The 23,231-nt window shown below is 35.0% G+C and overlaps 1 protein-coding gene and 1 pseudogene across 4 annotated transcripts in view; one reads left to right on the top strand and one right to left on the bottom strand.

Moving 5' to 3' along the window:
* BMP2K (BMP2 inducible kinase) overlaps positions 1-23,231 on the top strand; it is a 128,647-nt gene that overhangs the window by 55,103 nt on the left and 50,313 nt on the right. For 2 of the 4 annotated variants that reach the window (XM_042984320.1, XM_042984318.1), the window contains exons 3-7: positions 800-905; positions 7,862-8,004; positions 10,500-10,621; positions 12,825-12,906; positions 17,330-17,462. In XM_042984320.1, the coding sequence (XP_042840254.1) occupies positions 800-905; positions 7,862-8,004; positions 10,500-10,621; positions 12,825-12,906; positions 17,330-17,462 (586 nt within the window). The remainder of the gene's footprint in view (positions 1-799; positions 906-7,861; positions 8,005-10,499; positions 10,622-12,824; positions 12,907-17,329; positions 17,463-23,231) is intronic. The other 2 variants (XM_042984319.1, XM_042984321.1) reach the window with 2 other exon arrangements.
* LOC102959160 lies at positions 20,852-22,265 on the bottom strand (annotated as a pseudogene).

Raw genomic sequence — 23,231 nt, 5'->3', positions numbered from 1 at the left:
TAAACAATATTTTGGATAAAAATAAATATAAGTAAAAGTTCTGATATTTTATTCTTGAGTCCCAAAGGACTATCTTGCACACTTATTTTGGAGACTTTTGGTTTTGAGTGAACCATCTCTTTTTTCCTGATTGAATTTAAAAATTAGTGTTCAAAGGGGCACCTGCGTGGCTCAGTTGGTTAAGCATCTGACTTCAGCTCAGGTCATGATCTCATGGTTTATGAGTTTGAATCCTGCATTGGGCTCTCTGCTGTTAGCACAGAGCCCCCTTCAGATTCCGTCTCCCTCTGTCTCTGCTCCTCCCTTGTTCACTCATTCTCTCTCTAAAAAATAAACATAAAAAAAATTAGTGTTCATTGAATATTTGCCTGTTAGAAAATGGCAGCCACATGTAAGTAAACTTTTTAAAAAATTTTTTTCAATGTTTGTTTATTTTTGAGAAAGAGAAAGAGAAACAGAGCCTGAGCGGGGGAGGGGCAGAGAGAGAGAGGGAAACAAGCAGGCTTCAGGCTCTGAGCTGTCAACACAGAGCCTGACGTGGGGCTCCAACTCATTAGATCATGACCTGAGGTGAAGTTGGACACTTAACCAACTGAGCCACCCAGGCGCCCATTAAGTAAACTTTTCATTGGAACTACTGAAACCTCTTTGAATTGTGTCAGATTCTATACGTATGCTTAATTCACTTTTGTGAAATTCTTCAAATATATTAATTTAGACTTCAAATCATTGGTAATAGAGCTTTACAATGTATGTTTTTTTAATTTTTCTTTTTCTTTTTTTTTTTTTTTTTACACAGAAGGAGCTGTCTGGTCACAAAAATATTGTGAGTTACTTGGATTGTGCTGTTAACTCAATTAGTGATAATGTATGGGAAGTGCTTATCTTAATGGAATATTGCCGGGGTAAGTATTTTTCTGCATTTGTTTTATACTGAAAAAAAAAGTTACCCTTAAAATGGTTTACTAAGTGTCTTGGTTTCTCCCAGGGCAGTTGTCACCTGATTCTAGACACTTACTGTAATCTCAGCTTTAATTATCTACTTAAGGAATGCTGTTAAGAAATATTTAAAATCGCGGTGCCTGGGTGGCTCAGTCGGTTGAGCATCCGACTTCAGCTCAGGTCATGATCTCACAGCTCGTGAGTTCGAGCCCCGCGTCGGGCTCTGTGCTGACAGCTCAGAGCCTGGAGCCTGCTTCGGATTCTGTGTCTCCCTCTCTCTCTGCCCCTAACCCTCTTGCATTCTGTCTCTCTCTCTCTCAAAAATAAATAAACATTAAAAAAAAAAAAAAGAAATATTTAAAATCTAGTCGTCATTGCTGTACTGATGATATGAGCATGTAAATGACGATTGGAAAAATGCTGTTGTGTTTAAAAGAAATCTGAATGAGTGAAGAGCAGTTACATATCATGCTCCCTATACTTTTATAGTCCAACTAAGAAAAGCATAATGTGTCAATATTAGTGTTATAAGATTTTTTTTCCAGCACTCCATATTAACTTTCAGTATATCAAATGTAATAAATTTAGATGCATTTTGATCTGTAATATTTATAAATTTATATCGTCTTTTTGGGTTCTTTTATAAATATCAGAAGATTTGAAATTAATTTGAAATTAATCCATTTTTTGCAAACTTCTTAAAAAATTTTTTAAATCAGACTGTATCTGGCAATTTGGGTTCTAGGGAGCCTTGGCTTATATTTAGATTCTCTTAAGACAGTTATGATTTTTAATTATGATATTATGAACACTTGTCATTTCCTGAATGTTGGACGAGTAGGCTGATGGTAATGTTGGAGAAAATATAGTTTCATTTATTCTAGTCTTGTAAGGAGGGAAGGACAGGGGAAAATGAAGTGAATCAGAATTATAATATCTATTATGATATATTTAAAAATTATTTCCGTATATATTATAAAAAATTAGATGTTTTCCTGATTGTTTTCTCTTGTATATATCTCATACTGTAAAACATTGTGATCTCTTTAAGGAGAAGATGTTGATGTTCTTTACTCCACTTTCCTGAATTCTAGCATTTGTGGTACTAAATCTTGGCTGGATAGAGTAGCTGTTGGTTATTTGTAAAGATAGCGCTTTGCTAATTTTTTAGAGATAATTGAATCTAGCATAATCATAACCCTGGATGAGTTTAATTGATAGTCATCCAGAAGACATTTTAAAAGGAGAACCGAATGAACTTCAATTTTTAGGGGACAAATTTTATTTTAAAGTAGAGGTATGACCTGAGCTATGTTTTGAGGAAGGCATTCTTTTTTGCTTAAAAACTTAAAAATTTTTTTTTATCTGGTTTGAATCAGCAAGCTGATTCACATGAAATTTTTATTTTTATCAAAGTAGTACATGTATACGTTTTAAAAAGTCAAATGGTTTTGTTAAGCCGTGGCTAAATCAGTATCCTCCTGCCCCATTACTCTCCTCAGAGGCATTCACTTTAAAAATGCTTGAGATATTTCTCATATTCACTTCCATATTTCTACACGTCATTATGTAGAGGAAAGTGTGTAGTTTTAATGAGATCCTTAGAGTATGAGAGAGGGGGAACTTAGAAAATCAGGAGAAGTATGTGATTCTGGGTATGAGGAGGCTCTTGAATAAAAGTTTGGTAGTGCTCTTTCTGGTTTTATGTTTTGCTTTTTATTATTGTTTTTTAAGTTTATTTATTTTGAGAGAGAGCACAAGCGGGGAAGGCAAAGAGAGAGAGGAGAGCAAGAGAATCCCAAGCAGGCTCTGCACTGCCAGCACAGAGCCTGACATGGGGCTCGAACCCACAAACTGTGAGATCATGCCCTGAGCCGAGATCAAGAGTCTGATGCTTAACTGACTGAGTCATCCAGGTGCCCTAATTTTATGTTTTAGATAATATCTCCAAGTAAAGATGAGGATTTAACTGTCAGAGTTTTTTTTTTTAAATTTTTTAATTTTAATTTTTAATTTTTAGATTAAATTAATAATCGGTATTTAAATTATTTTGCTTGCTGTTTAACTGTGATATGTGATAGCCTGTAATTAACATTTTTGTTTTTGTATTTAAAATTTTTTTCCAGGAGCTAATATACCCAATGATAATTGCCTATTTTCCTTCATATATGTTAGTAGTTTAGCCCAACATTCCTCAATAGAAATGCAAATCTTTATGTAGTATACTTCAACATTTACATATTTGTGTCAGTTTTATTTTTTCTTCCATAGAAATATCCTTTGGGGAGACTTCAGTTCTGCTTAATTTTGAATAGCATTTAGCTGTGCTTCTAGGAACTCCCTATGCCTTCTTCCTATCTTAGACTCTCTACTACTCATACTTCCTCCCTTGTTTTTACCTACCTCCTTTGAATAGAGTACATTTTTTCAGTAGCTTTCTGATAATGGATTATGGAAAGAAGCATGTTTGAAACCTTGTATAGAATTATTTTTATTCTGCATCCATATTTGATTATTCATTTGGCTGGCTAAAGTGTTGTAGGTTAGAAATAATTTTGGGCTAGAATTTTGAAGGCATTATCCCATTTTTCACCTAGTTGTTACTATTGAGAAATCTCATGCATTATGATTCTTCACTTTTTTTAACGTGACCTCTTTTTTTTCCCGTGGACACTTAGAATCTTTGCTTTAGCTCTAGCATTCTAAAATCTTAGGTATATCTGCCTTGGTTGTGGGTCAGTTTTGCTATCTTTATTGCTGGGACTTAGTTTTTTTCTCTTTCATTTTCTCTGTTCCTCTCTTTGTCTTCTCTTTTTAAAAATTCTAATTGTGTTGGGAGTTCCTTAAATGTATCTTTTAGCTCCTCTATAGAATTTTGTATTTCTGCTATTTATTTTTAATTTCCAAGAACTCTTATTCTCTCAATGCTGTTCTTTGTTAAAATGCACTTTGTTCTTGTTTTAGATGCAAGTCATTTGTTGTCTGCAGTTATTAATTACAGTTTTTAAAAAAGGGTTTTCTTCTGTTCTTTGTGTTTTTGTTTTCCTGGATTTTTCTCTTGTTATTACACCTTCTTTTTTATGTTAGAAGTTTCTTTCAAATGTTTTACCAGCTAAATGTACTGCATGCACTGTAGATGAGAATGTACCCTCTGAGTGGGCTTTATATCCCAGAGAAGGAATCCAGAGGATTTGAATAGGACATACTCAATTCCTTTTTCTCACATGAATCAGTTAGATAAATTCCTTTTCTTTTCATGGGGGAAGAGTGAGTTGCAGAGTAGAGAATGGGAGAATAATTACTTTCCCCTTACTTCTATAAAAGCTGATTGTATTACATAAAATTGTTTAAGAATGAAGGTACTTTTGTAAGGCAGTCAGTGTTATGAATATAGATCAGGTACATTGGTTTTGATTTTGTAAGGGATGAAACTGTGTAGGAAGTAGAAGAATGTATTGTATAGCCGATATGCACCATCACGGTTAGAGGTATCAATTTGTTACAGCCATCATTTGTGAAATGTTAGATTTTTGTGGGTTCATGATTTGACACTGCTAAATTTGTTAATATTCTTGTGTATAAGTTAAAGAGAGATTAATTACAGGCTTTAGGTACCAGACGTCCAAAAATCAGAGTTGGTCTTTTGAATATATTTCCATTCTTTAATGAAAGGAGCTTTTTGTTTTGGAGGTGTTTTATAGAAATTCCCACGGATAACATACCTGTTAGCTTTTGCTTAATAACAAAACATCCCCAAACTCAACAGCATAAAACAACAGTCATTTATTATTGCTTGTGTATCAGTGGGTCACTTGTTGTAGACTGAGCTTGGTGGAATGACACTGTTCGTTTTAGTTGGGCTTGTTCACATGCCAGTGGGTTTGCTGGGATTAGTTGGAGTGGCCCTGTTTCAGGTTTCTCATCCTTTTCCCTGGCACTAGAAGCTTATTTGGGGGATGTTTTTCTCATAGAGATACTAGAAATACAAGAGGGCAAGTGGAAGATGTGAGGTCTCTTAAGGCTTAGGCTTGGGATTGGCACACTGCCACTTCTGCGTTATTCTTTCAGCCAAAGTAAGTCATATGGCTGAGCCCACATCAAAGAGCAAGGTATTCTCTCTGCTCCATTTATTGGGAGGAAGTGCAGTTACATGGCAAAGGGCTGGGATAAAGTGAGGGTTAAAGATTTGGGGCCAGTGGTGCAATCTACTACAGATAAAATTTAATTATCTTATTAAAAAAAACCCAAGTCATGTAAAAATTAAAGTGGAATGTAAGATTGCACTTTACAGAAGGTTGTTGGATGACTAAGTGGTTGGAAAAATGTTGAATTTTCAATTTTAATGGTGAAATTGGTCAGAGTGTAAAAGCTTTTGTTTAGGAAATGATACCTGTTTGAAAAATATGGAAAGATTTGAGAGTTATATGCATCCTGTTTGAAAAGATTTTCAGTATACATCGTTTGATTTCTGAATCTGATTTTTTTCGGTTTTCAAAAAATTTTTTTAATGTTTTATTTTTTATTTATTTTTGAGAAATAGAGAGAGAGAGAAAGAGGGAGGGAGAGAGGGGCAGCAAGCTAAGGAGACAGAATCCAAAGCAGGCGCCAGGCTCTGAGCTGTCAGCACTGAGCCTGATGCTGGGCCTGAACTCAGGAACCGCGAGGTCATGATCTGAGCTGAAGTCTGATGCTTAACCGACTGAGCCACCCAGGTGCCCCTGATTTGTTTGTTTGTTTGTTTGTTTGTTTTTCATTAGAATAACCTTTACTTTAATCTTCAGAAGACTTTGATTTTGAATAATGAAATTTTACTTATTTCTACATTTGAAATGCAGCTCAGTTACAGCTCTTAGCTTTTTCTGGGGACTTGCATTTTGTGATTCAAGATCTCTGAATGTGAGAAAGGAGATTAACATTTGTTCAAATTTTTTTCTACTCATTACAACATTGAAAGTTAGGAAGACGTAGAATGAGTTTAAGATTATGATTTCTTTAGCTGTGACATATTTCAAGAATGTGAATGAGCATCAATAAAACACTTTTTATCCTGTTTAATTTTTGTTTAAAACAAGTTCAGTGTCTAACACACAAGAGGATGGGGGAAATTGCTGCCTGGTCAGGTATCTTGAGGTGTCCTAAACAAATTACAATCAAATATACTTTAGTGTTCTGAAATTGGGGATTGATAGATAAAATTTGATATTTTTTCTGCTTTAAAGTTTTCTGCTATTATAGGAAATACATGAGAATGCTGTTGAGGGAGTAGTATTAAATGAACAGGTGTATATGCACCTTTTTGCAGATTACAAAGTAGCAAACATTCATTTGTCCAACCTTGTTAAAGGAAGGTTTCAAGTTAACATAAGTTTGCCTTTTTAAATTCCCAAACTTAATTTTCATTAGAATGCTTTCTGAATTACTTTTCTTTAAAAAAAATTTTTTTTAATGTTTACTTATTTACTTTTGAAAGAGAGAGAGAAAGAGAGGGCGCACAAACAGGGGAGGCAGAGAGAGAGGAGACACAGAATGCGAAGCAGGCTCCAGACTGTGCTGTCAGCACAGAGCCTGACGCAGGGCTTAAACTCATGAACCGTGAGATCATGAGCTGAAGTTGAACACCTAACTGACTGAGCCACGCAGGTGCCCCTAATTACTTGTGTTTCTTGTGTCCTTAAATGGTGGTCAACTTTTTCTTAATAATTTAGAATTGTCACTAGACTATCAATTATTGTGGTATATGTAATATATAATCATCCTCTCAGGGCTCATTGGTATGACTGTTTGATTTTAGTAAGTTATTCTGCCTGTTGCCTTTTACCTGAATTAGAGCATTAGCCTCTTAACCCATCTGTCCATTTCCACTCTTGTGATTTCCCCTACCCCCCAATCAGGAAGATCCTTTAAAAAGTTAGATCTGGAGTGGGCACCTGGGTGGCTCAGTTGATTAAGTGTCCAACTCTTGATTTCTGCTCAGGTCTTAATGTGAGATCGAACCTGCATCAGGCTCTGCACTGACAGCATGGAGCCTGCTTGGGATTCACTTTCCTCCTCTCTTTCTGCCTTTTCTCTGCTCACGTGTGTTTGCGCACACTCTCTCTCAAGATAAAGAAACATTAAAAAAAAAAGATCAGGAAGTCCCTGGTTCTCAAGATAAAATCTAAAATATGGCTGATGGCTGTCTGTCTTGTCAGTCTCATGTCACTTTACCTTTTCTCTGATTTTTGGACCATACATACCTACATTGGCTTTAAGTTAATCAAAATTATTAAGCTCTTTTCCAAAATGGAGGCCTTTGTATGTACTGCTTGCTGTTGCTAGCATGCTTTTCTCGCAGATCTCTGCCTGGTCAGTTCCTAATGCTACAGTCTCACCATAAATATCACTTCCTCAGATAGGCCTCATCTGACACCATCCCCTCCCCATCCTCCTTTGCCAATTTAAATTTAGGTTTCTCTCATATTAGCCTTATTGTACATAATTATATGTGTTTATTTATGTAATTGCTTAATATTTACCTCTGCCTTTAATTGATAAATTCCATGATAATATAAACTTTATTTTTGCTCACAATTGTTTATCTAATAGCTAGCATAGTATTGAATAACTGTTTCTTCAAATCTATGATGCCGTCAATTATAAAGCATACTTTGATTTCATAGATGTTAATTAAAATCTTGAAAAAAGGCCAATAGCATTAGCAGAACATCATCTATCTTAAGATGTTTTTATTTCAGAGATGTAAAGTATGAAAAATGTATGTTACTGAATCAATATGGTATGGTACAGGAAGCATCCTTACATGAGCATTATGAAAAAGCCAGTTCCCCTTTACTTGAGACCATAAAGGCATTTCTTAATTTCTTTGTGGTAGTCTTCATTTACTAAAAACATGTCTTCTCAAAATTACTTTTTTGGTTAGCTGGGCAAGTAGTGAATCAGATGAATAAGAAGCTGCAGACAGGTTTTACGGAAGCAGAAGTGTTACAGATATTCTGTGATACCTGTGAAGCTGTTGCAAGATTGCATCAGTGTAAGACTCCAATAATTCACCGGGATCTGAAGGTATGAGTTTTAGACTACTTATGGATTAATACATTTTGAACTTTAGCATTAAAATGTTCTTGGACTACTGTCTTCCTCTATACCAGTTTTTATTACCAGCACTGAGAAGGATCTCTCTGTCCCAGGTACATTTCCTGAGGCCATGTAAAGACTATAGACTAGAAATTGTGTTTTCCGTGACCCTGAGGGTTTCTAGTATGGCTGTAGAAGTAGATTTTTATGGCCCTTCCTCTGCGTCTGTTGTACATAGTAGGCTTCTTAAAAAGGTTTCATGTGAGCAAAAATGTGAACGTCATTGATGCAGGTTGAATGTCCCTCCACATGATTCTGTCCAGTTCTGCTCTCCTCCTATTTCCTATAACCCATATTAGGTGTCAGGGTATTTTGCAGAGATTTTGGAGGCAAGCATGAATGGGTCGCTGTACTCAGTTATTTACCATTTACCATAGTTTTCTATCATTTACTATATTTAGGTGATTTTCTTTAAGGTCATTTTATCTTACCTTTTTGTGGAGTCTGATCTCTTGTATATGGCACCCACTTGTTACATTGGAAAAGGTCCCCCAAAAGGATTTGAATATTCCCAGTGTCATAGTGCTCAAGGTATCATTACACATACCATTTAAAAATCATAGGTTTCCTCTTAGATGCCCACAAGCCCTAAGATTACAAAAACCTCTCTTCCAGAAATGCGCTATACCCAAATATCTCATGGCTAATTTTTCACATTGCTTCAAGTCTACTCAGATTAACTTTCTCCATTTGTTCAGTCTTGCACCACCTTATAGTATTGTGCCGATTGTTTACTTTCTGTTCTCTTCCACTAGCATGTAAGCTCCATGTGTGCAGGGATTTTTTTTTTTTAATGCTTATTTAGTTTTGAAGGAGAGAGAGAGAGAGAGACAGAGAGACAGAGCATGAGCAGGGGAGGGGCAGAGAGAGAGAAGGAGACACAGACTCCGAAGCAGGCTCCAGGCTCTGAGCTGTCAGCCCAGTGCCCTACGCGGGACTTGAACTCACAAACTGTGAGATCATGATCTGAGCTGAAGTCAGATGCTTAACTGACTGAGCCAGCCAGGTTCCCCTATCCAAGTATTTAGTATTTAGACCTTGGCACATAGCCAAGGTCTCAGTAATATTTAGTGATTGGATGAATCCCAATTCTGACTGATTATACAAAATTTATGAAAGGTGATAATAAAATCCCCCTAGGATACAAGAGAATAGAAGATGTCACGTAGAATATAGATTGTTAACCATGAAAGTGTCATCTAGGGAAACCTACGGTGTAACAGGTTACAAATTAGGCAAAGATCTAAATGTACGACTGAAGACATCTGTCCTTTAATTTGGATAATGAGTGTAGTTCATTTCAGTTCTTCTGAATATGCAGCTTTTACATTTTCCCTAATAATTTGGTATGTCTTTTTATGCTGTTTTGGCTTGTTAACCTTTTTCATATTAAGTTGATGTTTCCAGTTGAGTCTTCTCGATTTAAAGCCAGAAAAGACATTGAACTGCATACTTTTATATAGGCCCTGTTTCATATGCTTAGTTCGTTTTACTTGTGTAAATTTATGCAAACCTATGTTTGTTTTAAGTAGATGTCTTGTACAAATCTTTGTTGTGTGCAAATCTTTTAAAAAGTTGACTAAATATGAAATATAGAAGAAAAACAAACTGTAATGTGAGTATTTTGGTAGAGTGGAGAGCAATTGAATAGCTCATCCAAGACTGCATTATAAAGGTAGAAAATGTTATGGGAGAAAATGTAGTAATAATAAGAGTATCATTTATTGAGTGCTTACTTTATTTCAGCCACTCTTCTAACTCTTTACGTGTTTTAACTCATACGATTTTTACAACAATTCCATGTAACAGATACTGTTAGCTTCCCCATTTTGTAGATAAGGAAATCAAAGCACAAGAGTAGTTCAGCATATTGTCTAAGGGGACATATGGTAGCAAATTGCAGAGTTGGGATGTGAACCCACACTCTCCTCTGCATGTCATGTATTCAGGTTGCTACAACTCTGATCTTCAAGTTAACACATAAAGTCAAAACTGTGTTTTGTTAGTGCGGCATTTTAGATAAAAATGGAATTAGGAGTCAACCAGAGGTAGAAGTTTAATGGTTTTTGTTACTTGTCTATAGATAAGCTGAAGTGTCAGAATGAAAAATGGAGGTACAGTCTAGACTTCAACTGCTACTAGTTCTTCTTTTTCATAGAAGAGGTTTAAAAGGATTTAGGGCTTATAGACCCCTGCAGAAATCATCCTGGGATGGGAGGAGCACTTCTCTGTTCTCAGTAGGAGAAACAGTAGACATTGTCAGATATATTTTTGGTCTGATTGATTTGGCCTTCCTCATGATTTATCTTATGTCTTTCTCTTTGTATATATGGCACAAACCTTGTGTTTATTTTGTAAAAACATGGTTATGAAAGCATAATTTTCACTTTGAAAATACTACTAATTATTTATTTTTTCTGAAGGTAGAAAATATTTTGTTGAATGATAGTGGAAACTATGTACTTTGTGACTTTGGCAGTGCCACGAATAAGTTTCTTAATCCTCAAAAAGATGGAGTTAATCTAGTAGAAGAAGAAATTAAAAAGTAAGTTTCTATCTTTATTGTGCTTTGTCTCATGGGAATTTTAGGTAACTTAAGTCTATGGACCAGATTTGCTAGTACAGATTTTAGGTATTTAATTTATAGATTTCTTTGAAATATTTCTGTGCCATAGACATTGATTAATTTATGTCTGCTGTAGCTCAGTAGTAAATATATTTTATCATAGATACAAGTTTTTCATGTACATTGTAAATGTATTTATCAAGAAATTTATTAAGTTTGAGTAATTTGTGGAATTATTAAAGGGAGTTTTAAGTAATTATTGAGTTTAGTTAAACATTGTGTTTTTACTGATACTGAGGACTTGTTCTTACTAGGAAGATAATAAATTATTTGAAAAGTAAGCTTTTACTTTATATTTAAGATGAAGAAGATTGACTTGTTCATGCAATGAAAACTCTGGAAAACATGTTACTTTGTACTAGTGTATTGGAAAGCTCTCTGGTAGAAATATGTCATATATGCTCTATTTTTCTTAGTTTTATACTTTCTGTGGTTGCTAGAGTATCTATAAAGACCTTTCCCTTTTCTGTTTTCTCATTTAGAAAATAGAACTGTTTATAAATCTTAGGTAAATCTTAAATTACCTTAATAAAATGATAAAGAATGCACAAAGGTCTGTCAGAATAGGAATTTCTGAGTAGTTGTTTTTTCTTGGTCTCCTTTCTTCCTCACAGTTTCTCATTTGTTTAAGACTAAGAGCTATCATTTGAATTGCAGTATGCATTTTGAAAGAACTCAAGGAGAGCTGATCTTTCCCTGGCCCATTTGTATAACACAGTGGGTTTCTAGACCATGTATTTCTACTCAGGAAATATAGCCTATGGTGATTATGTTAGATTCCATAAAAATTAACTCCTTAGTAAACATATAAATGTCCTGAAGAACACAAGAACAAATCACTGAATTGGCTTTTTGGGGATATATGTTTGTATACATATATATGTATATGTATGTGTGTGTGTGTGTATATATGTATATATGTATATATACATATATACACACATATATGTGTATGTATATATGTATGTATGTATATATATAATTTAAAAATTATTTGGTTGTGATTTATAACTGCTTTAGGATCTCTGACTTGCTGAAATTTTCATTTCTTACTGCTGAGATCTTAAGGTTCAGTAGAATTTTGTAGTAGTGATGAGTGCAGGCTCATGAGGAATTCTTGTGCTCATTGTGGCTCAGTTGAGGAGGTAATGGTCTAACCATTTATTTAGTTAACAGGTGTTTATTCAGGGCCTACCATGCAGTGGACACCATTGTTGGTGCTGCAGTATAGCAGTGAACAGAAGTTCTGTCCTCGTGCAGTTTGTATTTCAGTTTTGCAGGTTGCTCCTCGTAGTGTTGTCATTCAGAATTTCTCACCAGTCAGTAATTTCGAAAAAGTAAGATGATAGGATGTTGAGCCTTAAGATATTTCATACAAAATGAAACATATCAACACTCAAAATTAAATTATGCCATGATATAGGTAGTCCTTCCAAAGTCTAATAATTTCTGCTATGAGATTGAGTACTACTTTATTAAAATATTCTGTTCATAATGGATTTAGAGTTTTTATGTTGGTAAAGATTTATTCAGTGTCTTTTAATTCCAAATAGCTTATGATGGCAGTCAGTTCTAGAAGTGTTCTTAATTAATGTAGTTAGAATGATGGCAACTAGATTACTTTTAAAACAACAGCGATAAAAACAGACCTAGAGGAGATTTACTACTGTGTGCCAGGAATTATGTTAGAGTCCATAAAAACAAACTCCTTAATAAACATATAATTTTTTGAGTGGGTAGACATTTTGTTTTTAAATTAATGGACTAAAGTATTTTGATTAGGGTAGTTTTAGAGTCTAATTATATTATTTAAAACAAATTCAAGGAAAACTATATTTTCAATCCATTGTCTTTATTTCAGATTTTTAATTAAAATTAAGTTTTTATATCATTAGAGATGCTGTCGCATTTGTTGAATAAAACATGTATAGATGCTTCGTATTGTTAAATCTTGATGGACTTTTAATGAGCTTTTTAAAAATAGTATTATTTCTATATAATGTTATTGAATCTAAAAGTTTTTTGTAGCATTTTATGTAGAAACAATGTAGTATCTATATTTTTTTTTTTTTTTTTTTTTTTTTTTTTATATCTCCACTCCATTTCACTTATTTACTGCCAGGTATACAACTCTGTCATACAGAGCCCCTGAAATGATCAACCTTTATGGAGGGAAACCCATCACCACCAAGGCTGATATCTGGGTAAGGCCAAGAAAGGCTAACATTTTCTCTAACCAAATTAAAAAAAAAAAATCTGAGTTCAGTTGGTTATTTTCCCCCTGTTACCCCAAAGGTATTTTATAATAAGTAGAAGAAAGTGGTATATTCCTATACAGAAGAAGAAAATAAATAGAACATTTTATCTTTTTAATCCTGAAATGGAAAGCTTAGGTATAAAAAAGCAAATAAAGGACTTCCATATAGTGTAACTCTTTGCCACAGTATTTTTTAGAATTTATATTACATATGAATGTAAACATGTTTTGATTGAGTGTAATTTTGATTGAGTGCAGTATGGAAAAGCTGGTCATAAATCTTAAGTAATTCTTAGAAATATTTTTAAGATCTTTTTAATGGAAACTAACATGAGTCAATTTTTTTCTAATTAAAATCAAGCCATTGACTAATTTCTACATATTGAAGATCTTACTTAGCATATTCAGTTGGCCCTTGAACAACATGATTTGAACTTAATTTGCAGATATTGATTTTTTTTTTTTAAGTTTACTTATTTTGAGAGTGAGAGAGGGAGAGAGGGAGAGTGGGAGCAGGGGAGGGACAGAGAGAGAGGGTGAGAGACTGAATACTTAGCAGGGTACCTCACTGTCAGTGCACTGTCAGTGTGAACCCTGAGATCATGATCTGAGCCAAAATCAAGAGTCAGAAGCTTACTTAGGTGCTCTAATATGCAGATTTTTAAAAATAAATATATTGGAAAACCTTTTGGAGATTTGCAACAGATCTGAAAAAACTTGCAGGTGAACCAGGCAGCCTAGAAATACTGAAAAAACTAAGAAAAAGTTACATATTATTGTAAGAGTACAGTATATAATACATATTAAAATATGTGTTAATCGACTATTTATGTTATTGATAAGGCTTCACAGTAGATTATCAGTAGTTTTAGGGGAATCAAAAGTTACACATGGATTTTCAACTGCGTGGGGTATTGACTCCTCTAACCCCTGTGTTGTTCAGGGGTCAACCGTATATCTGGATTGCATTATTAAGATTGATCATATTTTATATAATTGAACTTTTTGTTAGAATGCATGTACTTTTTTAGAGCTTGTTTCATAAGGGAATATATTTTGGCTTTGTTTCATAAATTAGCAAGAAACTCTATTTTAAATGTGAATTCATTTAAATTCAACAAGTATTAGCCATATCTACCACTAGTGACCGTATTAAGGTTGTAGAAAAAAAATTCCATTGGAAATACTTCTAGATTTTACAAAAAAAAATCATGTTTATTTTAAAAGCATAATAATTTAGAAAGTAGTCAAGCATAATGTGTGAAACCAAATGAATATCTCCTTGGTTCTCTTCTCTTGACCTCCTCCTATAGGGGTTGGGATACTAAATATTCTAGCAAGGTAATAAAAAAAAAAAGTATCTTTGATATCTTTTCATCTGTCATAATGTACACTTTTTTTTTTTTTTTTTTTTTTTTTTTTTTTTACCAGTGATTCTTAAATCTTGTGGTACTTTTTAACCATATACATAGTTGACTCAATGGATAAGTTTGATTTGATACTGCTTATAGATTACCAGCTTGTAATTCAAATTCAGTTTGCTTTTTCTCAGCATTAACATTCAATGGCTTATAGTAAATGGTTTATAGTATAATGTAGAAAGCACATCCAATCAGGTTTTAATTTATAAAATGAAGGTATTAGAAGAGGTGATCGTGGAAGTTTTTCCTAATCTAATGTTGTGACTGCTTTTGAAATCCATGTTACCTAAAAGAGTATTTCAACACCAGAGGAAACAACAGACATCATAGCTTAACTACTGTTTGGATATTATCAAGGCTTGAATGAAAAGATAGTCTCTAAGTACATGATTGTTACCCCATATCTTAACAAAAAGGAGAGAATCCTTTTTTTAATTCATTTTTTCATTAGACTTTATATGTGTGCCAGGCAGCATACTAAATTGTGATAAATTTAAAATTTATACCATTTATAGATTAGGATATGGGGTAATATTTCTATAATGGATAATTACAGAACTTAAATTATAAGTATAGCTGTGGGGTTACAAATAGATTACTCAAAGAAAATGAAAAAAGAAGCAAATAATCAGAAAATAGAATCTGTGTTTATATGCTTGACAGAAGTAGAATTTTAATTTTCATAATGCCATTTTTTTTCTTGTATTCACTCAGGTGAAACAGAAGTATCTTGCAACATTTTAGGTGTGAATGAAAGAATAACTAGAAAAATTATTCAATTCATATTGGTCAGAGATTGTGTTTCTATTTCAGCATAGTACTGATTCAGGGAGTTATCATACTGAGGTTAAAGTATTCACTTAGCACTTTATATTTTGGCGAATTTTTTTTTTTTGCTTGGAAGTTTCCATTGTAGGTTATTTTTATCCTGAGAACTGGGATGCTGATTTTATAAGCATTAGGAAATTCAGTGAGAGATGCTTCATGTTATCTTTTAATGAGGCAAATTGAAGCTGACGGTATTCGAAGCCTTCAAAATCAGGTCATTTTTACCCTCCCGTTTCTTGAACAATTCTCATTGTATCAGATGGATAGAGGGAAATGCCTTTGATGTGAAAAAACTAGGACACCTTGTTGTGTTCACACTGTGTGAAGCAGAGTATTTTATGTTTTCGATTTATATTTTTTAAGGATACTGGCATTGCTATCTAAAATAGTTATCTGGAAATTCCCACAACATTTACTCTAACAGAAGACACATTATTAAAAGTTTGATTGACAAGATAAAACTGGATAAAATGCAGATCTCTTGTGCGTAGACTGTCATCTGGGCAGTAGAAAGGTGTAATTTAATGCAGATATTACACCATTAATAGTATTTTTTAGTGCTGTTAGCAAAGCCTTAAGCTCAATTTGCTACATATAAATGCTGAAAACATCTGCCTTACAGAAAAAAGCAGTATAAATATTTTTAAGTGACATTGAACTGGTTATTTCCATTCAGAATCTTTACCGTTTCATTAGTCACAGTAGTGTTTTTGAACTTACTAGAATTACTCTTCTAGAATTAAAATTTATAGAGCTTTTAAACTTTGTTGGAAGACTGTGTTGAAAATAATGTTTTGTAAATATTGTCAGACTTACAAAGGTGCTTCTGCATATTGTGATCTTCATGGTAGTTATAAAAGTAGTGTGTTTGTTAGTTGAGTGTGCTAATAAGTTGATGTGTGGAGAAAATCTAACAAAAGAGAGGTGATATAAGGCCAAATAGTATTGCTGATATAATTGTATACTGACTATTGGATAATTTTATTACAGTCTGTTTAGAATTAGAAATAACATTTACACTTTTTTTTAAAGTTTATTTTGAGAGAGAGAGAATGAGAGGAGAGGCAGAGAGGGAGAGAGAATCCTAAGCGGGCTGTGCACAAACAGTGCAGAGCCCGATGTGGGGCTCGAACTCACAAACTGTGAGATCATGACCTGAGTCAAAATCAAGAGTCAGACACTTAACCTACTGAATCACACAGGCACCCCAGAAATAACTTTTACACTCTTAAGGCTTGTAGGTGACACTTCTTATAAGAGCATAGTGATTTCTTGAGCTGAAAATCACGTTTTATTACTGCTTCTCAGGTTTGAGCTATTAGCAGCTTAGCTGGGAATTTCCTATGCTACTCTTCAGAATATAATTTGCGTTTTAGGGTGTTTTGTCTTCATTGTCAGATTTATTGGTGCAAGTAGATTTATTGGTGCTGCACTATGAAGCCATGCAAGTGAAGCAGACAGAGCCCTTTGTGATTTTTAATATAGATTAGCAAAGTAGAAATATGATTAGTATATTTAGGATAAAAATTATAGGGTTATATGTAAAGGTAGAGAACTAATTTTTTGATATGAAATAATGTCACGTGTTTAGTGAATAGTCAAATAAAAATGTATTGATGTTTGATAAAATTAACTGTGCTGGCTAACTCATACTTTGAATCCCAGGATTTTATAACATGTTTTATATTGAATTAAAAAAATGTTGCTAGAAGAAGCCTTGTGTTGACTTCATTATTTATATGCTAGTTATGTGGTAAATATATTTTTTTTTCCTAGTGAAAGAAAACTATAATTTTTCTCCCAAGAGGAACCTGCTGCTTCTAATTTTAGTTATAGCATTCATGATCTAGAGTTCCATGATAACATTAATCCAGCCAGCTAATCACAGATGTGAGAGAAAAATATGGAAATGATACAGTTAAATATTTTTTAAAAAATTAAGTACAGTAATGGGTTTAATTACACCATTAATTGGTTTAATTTGTGAAAGGATTGATCCAGTATTAGAAACATTAGGCTTTTGTTTGTTTAATAACATACTTCATTTTTGGTTTGGGGCTGTGTTTTTGTCTTGTGATTGATTACTTCATCTGACAATATTCATACTTGTTTGTTTTACAGGCCCTGGGATGTTTACTGTATAAACTTTGTTTCTTCACTCTTCCTTTTGGTGAGAGTCAGGTTGCTATCTGTGATGGCAGCTTCACCGTCCCAGACAATTCTCGTTACTCCCATAACATACATTGCTTAATAAGTAAGTACTTGGAAGAATTTATGAAAAAATTGTAAGGTACTCTACTTAGGGTGGGCTATTTACATCTCTTTACCAAAACTTAGCATTTTGATTTCATGTGTTATAGTTTTGTGAAACTATAATAAAGAAAAACATTAAAAATGTTTGTAAGACTTTCATAGGAATGAAAACAGCTTAATTACTGATTAGTACATTGATATTTTTAAGCCCCCTAGATAAGCTTTTGTAGAACATAGAGATTATGTAATTAAGGAAGCTGGAATTTCTAGAAAAACTTACAGCAAAACATTTAATTACTTAGTCTTTGTACTTTGAAATCTAAACATTCAGACCTGTTGCTTCTTGGGATTAAAGTATTACCAGTCTTATATTGTAGCTTATTTGGCCACCCTTTTTACTTTTTAAAAAATAAAAATTTTTATTTATTTTGAGGGAGAGATAGACAGCAAGGAGCGGAGGGGCAGAGAGGGAGAGAAGGAGACAGAAACCCAAGCAGGCTCCATCTGCACTCTCAGGACAGAGCCTGACGCAGGGCTCGAACTCCAGAACTGTGAGATGAGGCCAAAGTCAGGAGTTGGACACTTACCCGACTGGCCACCCAGGTGCCCCTGCCACTCTTTTAAATATTTATTCTTTATTGATAATGAATTGTTTATTGGAAAACAACCTAAAGTAGTATCAGAAAGGGGTAGTCCTGTAGACCCCTGACTCCAAAAGAAATATCTCCATTTTCCTTCTAGCTTCCTTTAAGAGTTCTTTTCTTCCTTTTGGATGGATACTATAATTTTTTGTTTTTGTACTTGGTAAAATTTCTGAAAAAGATGATTGGGTTGGGGAGGAGTACCATCAGGTATTAAAATTAAAATATTAGGAAGCTGCGTTATTTAAACAACACCTCTCCACACTCTTTTAATTAAGATGTTTCTAGCATTTCTACTCTGTTTTTGCATCTCCTGTCATAGCCTCCAGCCACACTGATCAATGCAACAGAAAAGAGGGCCAATCTAAATATATCTGATGTTTTATAATATAAAGTTGCTGTTGAACTCGGTGCAAAAAAATAGGTGGAAATACAAAAAAATTATTAGACATTTGTGGACAAAACCACCAACCTGAAAATCTACATCAAATGTTATGCTAAAAATTGAAATAAATCAAAGATCTGAATGTAAAAAACACAAAACATAAATGTACTTGAATAAAATAGTCTTGAATTTATTTATAACACTGTAGTGGGTAGTCTATAAGCAAGGCATTAAATCTCAAGAACTAGAAAAAATGAATCCATTAACATATGAGTTTAAACCATTAAAAGTCTCCCCTCCCCACCCCAACCCATGAACCCCAGCATAAAATTAAATGACAAATTGGGAAAAAAAATATTTGTTACACATTTGGCAGATGGCTAACTTTTATAATTTATAAGGCTTATGTAAATCCAAAAGAAAAGGGCCAGTGTGCCAATAGAAAAATGGTCAAAAGAAAATGGATCATAAAAGGATATCTAGCCTTGCTTTTGCATACTTATTTAAAGAATAATCTTTGTATTTATGCAGATTTGCTGAAACGTGTTGGAAATTGGAGAATTATGTCAGTTGAACACAAAATTACATTGCTTCATGTGGAATGTTCTTCCTAGGCAAAGGGAACCAGAGTAATGGGGTGGGGGAGGAGCTGTTACAGTTTATAGGGGAAAGGAAATAGCCCTAAGCTTTGCTGCTGTACTGCCAGTATGAAGACTTTTAGCTCTAATTGGAGAACATTAAATATGAGTGTTTGTACCTGGGGTTTTCTTCACAGAGAGATCTACTTCTGTTTAGTGCTGCTCCCTATTAATGGGTGGCCCCCTGAATAGCACCCCTGCTGGCTTAGAGTTCCATTTTTATCTTTATTGGTTGAATACTTCCAGCCTTGTTTTGATGTGTTTTTATATCCTTGTGGCAGCTTCCAGCCAAATTAAACTACCTGCCTGGGCAGTCTGAGTTACCTTCCCAGGTACCAGTTAATGTTTTTGTCAGTGCCCTGGTTGACAAAGTTGTATAGTTTCTCAGGGGTCTGACCCAGCTCTATTTTTCCTATTATCCCAGTTATTTTTAGCCTGCCATTTGATAGAATGTGATTTTTTAAAAAGCAAATCTACCTTTGGAGTATATTTGAATAAACAGACTCCTAACCCATCTGTTCAGTAGCTTTCCTCCTTCATTGTCCAAAAATTAGGGCATTAAAAGCATGAAAGAACTCTTGATTGGAATGCTCAAAGAACAGATTGAGGAATTTAATTTACTTTGGCTGTTGTGTGTTCTGGCTAATTGAAGTTTAACCTTATTGAGGTCCTTGCAAATCGTTGTAATTGTGACTGTCTTGTTGCTAAGTATAATGTTTTAATCACAACTGAGGGTTTTGTTGGGGATCTTGCAGTGTCTTGGAAACTCTGAATATTCTCATTGAACATTGTTGTATGAGAGACTGGAGAGTATATACACTGATTTGTGATTTAGCTTGCTTCTGGTAGTAAGATCTTATTTTCTTGAGTTGGGTGGTTTTTTCCCGTTTCTGTGTATGTGTGTATAAGTATGTGTTTGTGGGTAATGGGAAGGAGGAAAACCTAAACACTTTTGATAATTTTAGGATCTAATTGGGCTCTAGTTCATTGACACCTTACTGTACATCATATGCTTCCTTTATTTGTCAGTAAATGTATAGATTTTAGTTTTTATCTGTTAATATAAACATTAATATAAATTTGACCATGTATTAATGTTTTAAACTTCTGTCTGAGAGCTGGACAGAAAAAAATTTGAATAAAATAAAAACATTCAAGTAAATGTTGCTATTTTACCTCCTGGGCTTTACTTTTTAAATATTGTCTTGATGTAATAAAAGGTTTACAAAGTAGAGATTTTTTTTTTTTTTTTTTTGAACTGAGGAGGAGCTCACTTTATTGGGGGGAGAGCACTGCATGTGGCCAACACATGAAGGCAGCCTGGCGGGCACCCTACACAGCGTGCTCAAAAAAGGACACGGGAGGTTTTGCTAAGAGAGATCAACTGGAACGTGGGTTTCTCTGGGCGGCTTCCCAGCCTCATCCCTCTGAGGATTCGGGACGCTCCCAACTATTTCCTTGGAGGCAGATGTGGTCGCTTACAAGTCGAGGCCTTCAGGGGTGCTTTATTGTTTTTTATAAAGAACATTTTCTTGGGGCGCCTGGGTGGCTCAGTCGGTTAAGCGTCCGACTTCAGCTCAGGTCACGATCTCGCGGTCCGTGAGTTCGAGCCCCACGTCGGGCTCTGGGCTGATGGCTCGGAGCCTGCTTCCAATTCTGTGTCTCCCTCTCTCTCTGCCCCTCCCCCGTTCATGCTCTGTCTCTCTCTGTCTCAAAAATAAATAAATGTTAAAAAAAAAATTAAAAAAAAAAGAACATTTTCTTTAGATTTTATGAAGTCTTCATTTGTTACTTTCATTCTGCGTTCTCTCAAGGCCATCAGACCAGCTTCTGTACAGATCACCTTGATGTCGGCCCCAGGAGGTCATCTTTAGCCATTATTAAGTCCTGTAGGGTCACATCATTGGCCAGCGTCATCCTGCTTGTGTGGATCTGAAAGATGTGCCTCTTAGTCTTTTCATCAGGCAGGGGGAACTCAATTTTCCTGTCAATGTGGCCTGGTCTGATAAGTGCTGGATCCAAAGTTTCTATTCAGTTTGTGGCCATGATAACTTTCACGTCACCCCTTGAATCAAATCCATCCAGCTGGTTCAACAGTTCCAACCTTGTTTGTTGGATTTCTCTTTCACCACCGGAATTTGAATCATATCTTTTTGTTCCAATGGCATCAATTTCATTAATAAACATGATGGATGGCGCATGTTCTTCTGCAACTCAAAATAACTCCTGAACGAGTTTGGGCCCATCACCTATGTACTTCTGAATAAGTTCAGAGCCAACCACTCTTAGGAAAGTGGCTGAGGTTTGGTTTGCTACTGCTGTGGCTAATAAGGTTTTACTTGTGCCAGGTGGTCCATAGAGAATGACCCCTTTTGGGGGCTTTATACCCATCTCTTCATAATATTCAGGATGAGTGAGAGGAAGCTCCACAGATTACTTAATTTCCTGGATTTGGTTGTCCAACCCCCCAATATCAGCATAGGTTTCCTGGGGAGCCTTTTCTACTTTCATCACCGTGACCAAGGGATCCGTGTCATCCATGAGCACCCCTATGACGGCACGTACCTTGTGGTTGAGCAGGACTGAGCAGCCTGGCTCCAGCAGGTCCTGGTCTACAAAGGAAAGAATGCTGACGTAGTGTTCTGAGCCCACAGATGTGGACATGATGGCGTGATTGTCATCAATGATCTCTTCCAACGTTCCTACCGACATTGGTAGGATGTCCCCCTCAGATCATCCACCTTTGATCTTTCCTCCTCTTGCTTTTCTTCTAAAGGCTTCATTTGTTCCTGATTTCTAATGAATTCTTCCTCCATGAGAAGATAGTCTAATTCTCTTTAACTTCAGTAATTTTAAGCAGCGCTGAGTGTGAGGTGTCACCAGTGGCAGCTTGTTGGCAGCATCTGGTCCCTTTGTTTTCTTCTTCTTTTTCCCCCACTCTGGTTGGTACAGGAGGTTCATACTTCTTTTTCTTGACCTTGTCATCCTTCTCGCCACCTCCAGGGCCATAACCACCACTCTGACTTTGTTCCATTTTGCTTTGGCGGCTCGAACTGCTGCTACCGGAAATAGTAGAGATTTTTTTTAAACAAGAACATATTTACAATGCAATGTTTTTTAGAAAACACTTAGATTCTTTGCAGTTTTATTCTTTGAATTTTTTTACAAGTGACCTTGCTTGTTTCCTACCGTCCTATTTAGGTTTCTCCATCTCCTTTTATGATAATATAATTAGTGATTTACATTGCTTTCAAATTGTACATTCAGAAAACTGGGCATTGCCTAGTTGTGCTCATAGTTTTTCAAAGTGAAACATTTTATTACTAGTTGGTTATTCATACAATGTAGTTGTCCCCACGTATTAATATAAAACAAAGCATTAAAAACCATATATATTTTTAGTATTAACAGTTTTACTAATGCTGCTTGCCTCTATTTTATATGACTCAGGGTTTTTGAAAATGAAATAGCTCTGGGGCGCCTGGGTGGCTTAGTTGGTTAAGCATCCGACTTTGGCTCAGGTCATGATCTCATGGTTCATGAACTTGAGCCCCGTGTCGGGCTCTGTGCTGACAGCTCAGAGCCTGGAGCCTGCTTCAGATTGTGTCTCCCTCTCTCCCTGACCCTCCCCTGCTCGCACTTCGTCTCTCTTAAGTATACATTTAAAAAAAAAAAAAAGAAAATGAAATAGCTCTGCCTAATCTTTGTTAAAAGTGTATGGTTTGTGGTTACATAAGAATTTGCATATACTTTTGTCACTAATCTGGTCAAGGGTAATTATTATTACCTACTGTCCATAAAGTTCAGTTTAGCTATTAATTTCATCCTACTTTCCTGCTGACTTTTCATCTTAAAAGTAGCAGAATCAATTATTAGGAGTTTTTCTTCTTAGCTTTTGTTAACTTTTCCAATGGGCAAGTAATAAAGGTGAATTGGAAGGGAGGAGAGAAGAAGCACTTTCATTATGGATCTACGAGTTGAAAAGAACTTAAAGAGCATTTAGAGGAGAAAGGGAAGCATAACTGATGGGATTACTGAGTAGTTACCATGAGTGAACAGAGGGCTGGCTGCCTTACCTTTCTTTTAGCATCTGTGTTGTAAGGTGG

Source organism: Panthera tigris, chromosome B1, assembly GCF_018350195.1.
Source record: "Panthera tigris isolate Pti1 chromosome B1, P.tigris_Pti1_mat1.1, whole genome shotgun sequence".
Classification (NCBI taxonomy): domain Eukaryota; kingdom Metazoa; phylum Chordata; class Mammalia; order Carnivora; family Felidae; genus Panthera; species Panthera tigris.
The sequence above is the reverse complement of the archived record's forward strand: the minus strand, read 5'-3'. Positions and strand labels throughout refer to the sequence as shown.